At 38.4% G+C, this 11,063-nt stretch overlaps 1 protein-coding gene across 1 annotated transcript in view; it reads left to right on the forward strand.

The window, feature by feature from the left end:
• LOC149150787 (protein phosphatase EYA-like) overlaps positions 1-9,478 on the forward strand; it is a 235,340-nt gene extending 225,862 nt beyond the window's left edge. The window contains exon 5 of the mRNA XM_089442951.1: positions 9,198-9,478. Coding sequence (XP_089299077.1) covers positions 9,198-9,478 — 281 coding nt within the window. The remainder of the gene's footprint in view (positions 1-9,197) is intronic.
• Positions 9,479-11,063: the final 1,585 nt, after the last annotated feature.

Here is an 11,063-nt window from a genome sequence, read left to right on the forward strand (position 1 = left end):
CCTAAGTTAGCCCCCCTGGTCCAAAAAGAACTTGCGAAGATGCTTGCGGCAGGAATCATCGCTCAAACTAGGCATTCGACATGGTGTTCGAATTTGGTGATTGTCAGGAAGAAGAATGGTACAATAAGACTTTGTGTCGATTTTAGGAACCTTAATCTAGCATGCAAGAAGGATAATTACCCTTTGCCAAAAATGGAAACTTTGTTGCAAAGAGTAACTGGGTCTGGAATGATGTCATTGCTAGACGGTTTTTCTGGGTATAATCAAGTTTGGGTTAAAAAGGAAGATCGACACAAGACCACATTCACAACACCATGGGGCACTTTTGAATACATCAGAATGCCATTTGGGTTAACAAACGCTGGGGCTACCTTCCAGAGGGCCATGGATTATGCCTTCAAGGGGTTAATTGGGAAAATCATCGAGATTTACCAAGACGATCTTACTGTGTTTTCTAAAGATGGTATCAGCCATATAGATCATCTTAGGAAGGTTTTCGATAGATGCAGAGAATATGGAATTTCTTTGAATCCGGCTAAATCTGTCTTTGGGGTAACTGAAGGGAAACTTCTGGGTCATATCATTTCTAAGGAAGGAGTCAAGGTCGATCCTGAACGAGTTGAAGCAATTCAAAAGATTCCTCTCCCGCATAACCTCAAGTCCCTTCAGTCTTTCCTTGGAAAGATAAATTTTATTAGAAGATTCATCCCGAATTATGCAGAAATAGCTAAGCCCATTCAAAGTCTTCTGAAGAAGGATGTGAAATTTGTCTGGCAAGAAGAGGGCAAAAGGGCTTTCCAAGAAATCAAGTCTGCTATCGCGAAGGCTCCTGTCCTTGTTAGTCCTGATTACTCCAAAGATTTCATGATTTTTTCTTTCGCTTCTGAGGATACCATTGCCGGTGTCTTACTTCAAAAGAATAGAGAGGGTCACGAGCAGCCTATTGCTTTCATGAGTAGAGCACTTCAAAACTCTGAGTTGAAGTACAATACCATGGAGAAGCAGGCCTATGCCCTGGTCAAGTCTCTCAAGCATTTTAAAACTTATGTGGGTTATTCTAAGATCATTGCTTTCGTCCCACATTCTGCTGTTAAGGACATATTAACTCAAACTGATTGCTTAGGGACTCGTGCTAGGTGGGTTACTAAGATACAGGAGTATGATTTAGAAATTAGACCCACCAAGCTGATCAAAGGCCAAGGATTAGCTCAAATGTTAACTGAAAGTAATGAAAAGACTCTTGGTTTGTTCTGCCTTGATGATCTTTCTTCACCAGAATTAAGAAGGTTAGCTGAGCATGAATGGTATCAGGACATAGTTTACTACTTAACAAATCTTGCTTGTCCTAACCACTTAATCGCTCATAGAAGAAGGGCTCTTAGACTAAAAGCCGCTAAGTACTGCCTTATGAAGGATGGCCTTGGATGGAGAAATCCAGAGGGCATAGTGCTTAGGTGTGTTGACGATGTTGAGTCCAAAAGATTAATCTCCGAATTTCATTCAGGATTTTGTGGTGGTCATTATGCCGCTAGAACTACTGCCCACAAAATCCTGAGAGCTGGCTATTATTGGCCTTCGATTTTTTCTGATGTGCACAAGTTTGTTAGATCTTGTCAAGCCTGTCAACTGTTCACTGGGAAACAGAAGCTTGCTGCCCTTCCTCTACAGCCTGTTATTGTAGAGGCACCTTTTCAGCATTGGGGTCTGGACTTCATAGGGAAGTTCCATGAAAATTCTAGCAATGGCTACTCTTGGATTTTGACTGCTACTGATTACTTCACTAAATGGGTAGAAGCCATTCCTGCTAAGAATGCCACTGAAAAGGTGATTATGGATTTCATTGAGAATAACATCATTACTAGATTTGGTGTCCCCGCTAAAATCACTACGGACAATGCCAAGGCTTTTAGTTCTTCAGAGTTTACATCTTTCTGTTTCAAATATGGCATCGTCTTATCTCATTCATCGAATTACTATCCTCAGGGTAATGGTTTGGCTGAATCAAGTAATAAAAATCTCATAACCATTATCAAGAAAATAGTAGGAGATAACAAGAAGTCTTGGGACAGCAAAATCAAGTATGCTTTGTGGGCAGACAGAATTACTAAGAAGAAGTCTACTGGTAAATCTCCCTTTGAATTGGTTTATGGCTTGGATGTTACCTTACCTGTGCACCTAAAATTGCCAGCCTATCAGCTCCTCCAAAATTTTTCCACTGATAAAGATGTTGTTCAGAATAGGATAGATCAGATTGTGGAATTAGATGAGACACGTCGGACAGCTTTTGAAAATATATGCAAAAATCAATCTAATATTAAGAAAAGCTTTGATAAATGCTCTAGATCTAGATCTTTGCAGGTTGGAGATATGGTTTTACTTTGGGATCGCAAAAATGAAAAACCAGGAAAGCATAAAAAGTTTGACAGCTTGTGGTTGGGACCGTACATCATTAGAGATATAGCTGGACCAAACTCATTCCACTTGAGCAGATTGGATGGTGAACCACTTCATCTACCAGCGAACGGCCAAATGCTCAAGCTGTTCTTCAGAGATGATATCTGATGCCATGGGGCATCTTTTGTATTGTATTTCTATCCCTACTCCTTGTCTTTTCAGCATTTTATTTCTGTTTTTAGGATTAGATTTACTTTTCATGTTATTAGTTAGTCAATAAATGAAGAGCTTTTATTTTTCCTGTACTTAATGCATATGATGATTTGGGAATGGACGCTACTTATTTTTATTTGTGTGTTGTATGGATGCAGATTCTGGATTCTCACATTCCTACCAGTGCAACAACGTGTCCCCAAGTAGAGCCAGATGTTGACCACTACTGGTCAACTACCCATGCAGTACACCTCCTTCCTGTTGGCAGAGAAGGATAGCTCTTGAGCGACATGTCCGTGCCAGCCTACAGTCATCGACAGCTTGATCATTTTTGTTGTAAACCCAGTCTGCATGTTTGAAATGTAAATAATCTAAGCAGATCAGAGTCATGTATGTAAAGTTGCCTAGGTGGACCTAACTTTCTAATGACGATCTGCGTCCCGGGAGGTTTTTAGTCTCACCGATCCATGGATCGGCAGAGTTTTCCTTCAAACCCAACCCCAAAGCCGGGATGCATTTCGTTATTAGGACTTTAGGAGAATCCTAGCGTGTTACTCTGCTAGATTATAGTTGTGTCGCAGATCTGGGTGGTCTATGAGGGTCTATGTTAAAGTGGATTCATCCCTTTGAGATGTAAATTGTAAAAATTGTAAAAAATCATGATGAAATGTGTCTTGAGGGTTGAAAATGTTGTAAATCCCCTCATGAGTCCTAGGTCCTAGGTGCTAGGTGATGATTCCAACGGCTGGGTTTGATGATCCGTCTTAAAATAAATTTAAATTTTTTTTAATGAATAAAAATAATAAATTCACATATAATAAAAAATAAAAAAAATAAAAAATTAAAAAATTTTTGAAAAATAAAAAATAATAAAAAATAAAAAAGCATAAAGCAAAAACCCTAAGCAATAAAATAATAATATTTTTGTGGATCACCCAAAACTAGCCGTTGGGATCATTTCCTTTATGTAGGGTCTTAGGAGGTCATTTTCAGGTTTATCTGAACTGTGAGTCTGTACTGAAAGCTCTTCTTGTAAACTGATTGCTGATTAATAAAAAGACTTTGGGGTTCAAACTGGCTGGTGTTACTCTCTGGAATTGCTGTGAGGTGTTTGTTTTTTTTCTGCATATTTCAGTTTTCAACAGTTAAAATAGCTGATTTTTTCAGAGCATTGTGAGTACAGGTACCTTGCTCACGTGCTAGGGTCTGAATGCTGTAGGGTTTCTGGAAAATGGCAGGTATCTCCATTTTCTCTTGAAATCTAGCAGCATTTCTTGCCCTCTTTTGCTGATGCTTGCTTGAGGTGTGCAGGAAACTTTTAGGTGAAGATTATTTGTGGGCGTTTGGGGAAGTTCTGGGCTGAACCAGCCGACTCCCACAAGCTGTTCTGTGCAGAGCCCAGCTGTTTGTGCCCTGGGGTTAGATCGTTTAAAGTTTATTTTCTGTTTCACATGAGAGATTCTCTTCCTGTTCACAGTAAAGTTCAAATTTCTGAATTTTTTTCGAAAATATTGCTGTAATTATTGTTAAAACTTGGCTGTTCTGGAGCTGTAAAAATTTTGCGACTTTTGGTAAATTTTCAAGGGTTCATTGCAAAATTTTGTGTATATCTGCCAGTGCTCTTTTCCTGCAGGATTACTAAGACAAAATCGAGAAAAGGGTTTTCATCTGGTACTGTGTTGACTATCTGCCCATCTGCTGGGCTGGTTGTTGAGGGATTGAATTCCACAAACTGTGCACTGAAAAGAACACAGTCCATTTAAAGGGTTTTAACTAAGCTTCGGAAGAAACGCTGTTCCAAAATAGAAATTAAGCAGTCTGATTTGAAATTTGCAAACGTTTAAAAGACGCATGATAGCTGTTCTCAGGTGAGGTTTGCAGTCCAATCTTCAAGAACCGGGTAATTTCTGCGTATCATTATCTCCAGGTATTCTTTAAATTGTTTCTGTCGCCTCCATTGGGTGTCCGAGCTTGTAAAGCCAGCGGATCCAGCACATAAGTATTTCAAATCCTATCTTATTTACGCCTCAGAAGCAATGTTTATGTTGTACACCTAGTGTCATTATGTTTTGTTTGCAATCTTAGCTTCTATCAGGTCTGTCTTTTCTGCATATAAGATTCTGAAAACCCAAAGGCAGGGGCGTGCGGCTTGAAAATCGCATGTATCTGCTCCAGGGCAAATCTAAGCGTGGTTGCAAGCTGTCTATCGAACCTGCATTACCATCGACTGAGGCAAGGTACGTTTTCAGCTTGCCTTGTGTTTAAAAAACCGTTTCACGATTTTAAAATTTGAATGCCAGCGTTAATCACTAGCTCACCTCACCGTCTCTTCTTCTAATTTAAGCTCTGTATTCAGAATGGCATATGGCAAAGCGTAACTCTAAAAACTATATCGTGTAGCACATAAACTCAGTTGCTCGGTCTTTCTTTGGCACGGTTCTGCAAGTCTGGAAGCCAAATTTGAAGCGTATCCTCTGGCAGCTGAGAGGCTCTGCGTATCATTGTTTTTTTTTTTTTGCCTGCGTTTGATCTTTGCATCGCCCTGCAGCCTCAAAACCACCCGTGTTTTCTCCTGCCCGGATTTTTGTTTTCACTTAAGCCGCACAAGTGTTTTATTGGCAAATCCGTCCTTCCTTTGGCGTTAACGCAGGGTTACGTTGTCCTGCCTCTGGTATCCGCTTGTTGCTCGGTTTTCCTCAGACTTCACTGAGACCTGCGTTCGCACCCTTCTGAAATTGCCCTTTCCGAAAACCGTTTTGCGTTTTGATTTCGAGCCTCACGCTGTAGTCATTTGCATTTTTGTTTTTTTTTTTATGCGTAAGTGTGATAGGGTAGTTAGGGTTAGATTTTATAAGGTTCATATAAAAAAGGGGAAGCACGATTTGCTGTTTTTTTTTTTTTTTTTTGATAGGTTAGTTTTGTTTTCCAGATTTTTTTTTATTTTTAGTTTAAAATTTAGTTTTTAATAGCTATAATTCATATAAAAAAAAAGGGGGAAAAATGTTTATGTTTTAGACTTAGATTTTAGTTAGATTTTTTAAATTTGATTTTAATTTTTAGTTTAGTTTAGAGTTTTAATAGATTTTATTTTCATGTATTAGTGTTAGTTTAGATTGTAATTAGATTTTAAATTTGATTTTTTTATTTTTTTAACTTTAAAAAAAAAAAAAAAAAAAAAAATTTAAAAAAAAATTTTGTGGAAAATTTATTTTGCCAATTTCAGTGTTTCATTTATGCTGTATCTTTCACGCTGAGATCTGAGCACTAAATTGATATCTGGTTTCTCTGTTATTTCAAGCAATTTATCTCTCTTAGTTTGCCGGATATTGTTATTCGAGGAACTTTGTGGCTTTTACTGAATATTTAAAGCATTGCTCTCTTTTCCTGATGATTGCTGGTCGTGGTTCATGTTCTTCGATCATCTAGCTAGTGATCATTTAGATATTTAAAGGCACTGGTCTGCTCAATTCGTCAAGTCATTTTAGTGCTTTTCGTCTCCTGGCCCAACTGTTGTGGCAGTTGGCCTTTATCTTTCCTCAGGGTCTACCCCCCTTAGCCGTGGGAGACAGGCTTAAACGGAGAGACCGGGGATCAGAGTGACAGCCCCCGGTCTGAGCGTTGTCGTGCCAGTTTGCGCGACAACAGGGTCCTGATGGGAAGATCAACAAACAATAGGATAGTTATGATCATTACCTTCCATGGTAAGTCGTATTTTTCCTATTGTCCTTGGAGAGGATGGTAGCCTTATCTCCCCTTCGATGTCAAATTCTTCTTCTGTTAGATTCAAGAGTGTTCAACAAATGAGCAGAAATGAGCATAAACGACATTTGACTTAATGATGTTGAGACATTTGAGATGGGACATGGGATGCAGTCAGAAATTTCTCCCTAGCTAAGAGCGAGTGTTAATTTGGCAGCTCAGGGACAAACTCCCTCCTTTGGACAGTCTTCCTCATCAAAAAAGATCCCTCGTAGCCCTTGGAAGAATTTAATTTGGTTAAGGAAAAATGTATTTTTAAGGACGAAACTCACAACTGCACAAAAGTACAGGTCGACTTTAAAGAGAAATTGGGCACACTTAGAAGCATATAAATACAAAACAAGTCAAGGTCACTTGGATATCACATCAAGCATTTTCTTCTCTCTCTCTTCTTTGGATTGCTTCGTATAGGTCTGAGATTGGTTTGTATAGGTACAAAAATTGCAGGGTCCGAGCTCCCATGTACGAAAAGAAGAATTTGATTTGCAACCACAGGGTTGGAACGAGGAAATCTCAGCTACAACTGCTCCCTTGATAGGGTACTCCCTGCCGTTGGAGGGCTATAGCGCAGTGATGATTACTGGGTCCCTGCAGCTGTGACCTAAGATATCTTGACCATTGACCGCAGGCTTGGAGACTTTGACTTTGATCAGATTTTTCTATTGGGCTCATTTCTTGGATATTGTTGGGTTGGTTTTGCTGGATAATCTTTGACTTTTGATTGGTGAATTGAAACATTGTACACTCTCTTTGCTAAACATTTTATGACAATCTAATAAGAAGAAGAATTTGAAGGGTTTTTTTCCTGGTCTTGTACCAATCCTGGTGTCTCTTGTTATTGCTCATGATCATCTTCTACTGTATATTTCATTTATTGTTCTATCTACAATTGCATTTGATCATTGGAAGATTAAAATTGATTTTGCAAGATTGCTAATTGAAGAAAAGAATTGGGCCTAAGTGATTGTAACTGGATGGAACAGTGGAAAATTAACATTAGCAACACCCAAAATGCAATCTTTGCTACAACCAACACTCCTCTCTGTGAATAAACTCGGTCTCAGGAGCAGAGGTTCAAGCTAGAGTGAACTTTTAGTGGACAACTTCACTTGCACAAGAGATATCAACTGCCAATATGGACAACTTGGCCTGCAAAAAATGGTTGTAACTCAGCCAACCAACAAGATAATCGCCCTCCAGACAGACTTAAACGTGGACCCTTCTTTAGCAGTGATCCCACGCTCAGAGTGAGGTTCAAGGAGCTCAACCAACACTAGACAAACTCGCAAAAAGCACCAAAACTCTCAGACTGATTTTTAAGAGACAAACTCGTCCTGTGCAAGGGTGTATGCCCAGTCTTTTATGCCCAGAAGTTGGCCTGGTTTGCCATAGCCCTCTTGGAAGATGGATATTTGTCAACCAACACAAAGCTTGATCTATATGATGAATGAACTCGATCCCAATTACTTAGTAGAACTCGGCCTACAATGATGAAGTGATTCGACCCTCTGTTTGTGGCAAACTTGGCTGCTAAACTCAGCTACCTAACTCTGAAGGAACTCGGCCATGAAACTCCAACGAGTGATGGTGATTTGGCCCTCCAAAAATAACCCAAAAATTTGTCCTCCTTTGTGGTTGTACTCAATTTGTATAATACATATAGAATACAAAAAGTTAGTTCATAAAATCAATTGATAACAATATTGACTTAATTCTTTCTGCAAAAATCTTCTTCTCTCTGAAGCATGATGTCGGAACGTGAGTGATTCTACTCCCAAACTAGCTAGGGTGTAAGGTTTCAACACTGAAACTAGCAACCAACGAAGAGGGTTTCCAAAACCCCTAGTCTCTTCCTCAAGAGCTCTCCAAATTTCTTTTTCTCAAGTGAGCAAATGGCAGAATGTGGAGAGACCTCCTCATTTCCCTTTTTTTATTACTCACTTGACTCCTTTGCCACCCTTTTTATCTTTTCCCTCCTATTAAATAATAAAAGCACTGTTCCTTTCTTTATTTAATAAAGTTATTTTTATTAACTAATTAAAGCCACTTTTAACCACAAAATGCTTAATTCGCCTCCATGGTCACACCAGCCACGCAAAGCCCCATCTCATCATTCTGCAGTGTAGATCTTTTCATTCCGATTCCAATGAGCTATTACACTAGGGTGTTTCTCCAATTAATCAGCCTGAAACAACACCTTAAACGTAATCAATTAAATATGCTCATTAATAACTCCGTTTTAAGGAGATCTTCAGAATGCAATGGAAACAAGATTGAGCTGTGTGGAACTGATACCGATGATGAAAAATGGCAAGTGATCCCAGTCGGCATCCATAAAACTCCTCAAAACCCTCCGGGCACACCAATATTACAATCTTGCTCCCGTGACCTGGCTGACATAAGCTCTGGAAATCCCTCCTAATCTCACCGCAAGGCAATCCAAAAATGGGGACATTACATTTTCACATTTGATAAAGTATTTTTGTAGTAAAGAGTTTCAATTTTCACATTTGAGAAAGTATTTGATTAGTAAAGAGTATGGAAGTCGAATCTGTTTTAATTCACATGCTACATGGATATTTCAAGAACCTTTCAATTAATAGAATGAATTTTATATAACCTGGTAAAATGGTAAACAGAGTATATTTTGCAGATTCATTTGATCTGTAGTTATGCTATGAAGTGCTTACAATGCTTGCACTATAAATTCTGCTTTATCTAGAATCTAGATCTTTTTCAATTTATTGCAAGATTTTAAGTGTGTTCAGTTTATTCAAAGTACATACTTGTTCTTATTTTACCAAATTTTGTTTCCGATTCAAATAATGAAGGGCGGGCGTTTTTAGAGGAGTGTTTGAAAAAAGACTCTGTTTCTAGACAAGGTGCTGCCAATGCAGAAAGCAGTGAAGGTCTAACTGACGATCAGACTCCTTCACAGAATGTGAATGTTTTGGTCACATCTGGGACGCTGATACCAAGCCTAGTCAAATGCTTGCTTTTCCAACTAGATGGTTTTATCACGCGTGAAAATGGTGAGTCTGTTACTCCTCTTACTTGCAAGCTGTACAGTCTCCAGTTTTTACCTAATTCTAAATTTATGTATCGATTCTAAGGTATGACTAACAAATTCTCGAATCTCGATTAACGCCTTTTAATCTTTCTGAAGTCTTGTGATGTGTATTAAAAATACACATATACATGCTATAAGTGTTACATTTATATGATTGATTTGAACTTTTGGTCCCAGTATAGTATGTTATGCACTCATGGATTCTGTTTTATGTATTCATGGGAGATTATGGTCACTTCTATCGTATTTTAGATTAGTTATTTTTTATTTCTGGTTGCTATATATGATTATGTGAGGTCAAAAGTTGATTTTGTGTGGGTACAAACACATCATTTGAGATATCATCATTTAAGCACTGAAGCCAAGGTAGTGAAGAGCCTACTAGAACCTTTCTTTGGAAGACACTAGCAATGAAAAATTAAAGTAAACGTATTAGAAAGGAAATCGATTGATGAAGATCCTTTACTGACATTCTGGACTTATGGAAGATTTGAAGTTCTGAATGAAAGATTAACAGAAAACAAATATAGGGGAAATTAATATGCATTGCATGGGGAGTGTTTTATCATAGGCTTTTTCATAAAGAGAGTTTGAGGTAATGTTACATAGGAAAATGATTATTTCTATGATATATAGGCTACCCCCTGCATTTACTGCATTTGAAATGTTTCTGGTACAGGACACCTGTTATCACATAATCTGCACATGCAGATTAATTCAATAACTGTAGGCAAACCAACCCCAATCATGGTTGGAAGCCTCTCTATTTGGACTGGTGCTTTTCTAATCCTGTGGGGTTTCCCTAAAAAATGCATACTGCCATCTAATTGACAAATCTGCACGATGTCCAAGACAATCAGCACACAAAGAACTTGGCTGTCCGTAAATAGTCAAGAGCAAGGGTAACTTTTAAATATCAAATTTAAATGGTTGACATCAAATCCTAGAGATTGTTGTGAGAATGTATTTAATGGAAATGAATGTATGCCTTAAGTGAAGAACATTCAAAATAAGTGGACCATAAACTACCATAACATGGCAAAACAGCTTAATGAACAAAGCATCATCGTACCAATTCGCATATTACCCAAGAGATTGATTGCATCATAGTAGGTCATAAGTGACAAGGTACCATGAATCTCCTTGCTTGCAGTGGAGGTATTAGTTTAAGGTTTAGATAATGGAAGAGTGACAAAACTGCCAAGAGAATGAATTGTGTAACCCTAACACTTTCCCTTGTTGAAGAATCTAGGGCCATTCGAGTTAACGTGGTTCTTTTTAGCATGATAACTATTTGTGAGGTATTTTAACTTTTGCTTATTAGCTCAATCTTCTCTTGATATCATTAGTGTGTGTATTTCTTACTTCATCAAACAGTTACAAAAATACAAGAGACAAAAACACAAGATGTTGGCTTTCTGCCAGGGCCAAAACCTCTCCCTCTTGGAGAGGAAAACCCGCACAAAATTCTTCTTATAGAGATTCCAATTGACGAATACCAAGACCATGACCCTTGACCTATTTAGCCACTCCAAGACCAAGGCACCAATCCTCTTCTTTGTCACTGTTAAGATCATCATCATTGCTGCATCTCTAAGGCCATCACCGCTGCACCACCAAGATCTTC

Source organism: Pinus tabuliformis, chromosome 9, assembly GCF_031772625.1.
Source record: "Pinus tabuliformis cultivar Carrire ecotype Pingquan chromosome 9, CPIR1, whole genome shotgun sequence".
Lineage (NCBI taxonomy): Eukaryota > Viridiplantae > Streptophyta > Pinopsida > Pinales > Pinaceae > Pinus > Pinus tabuliformis.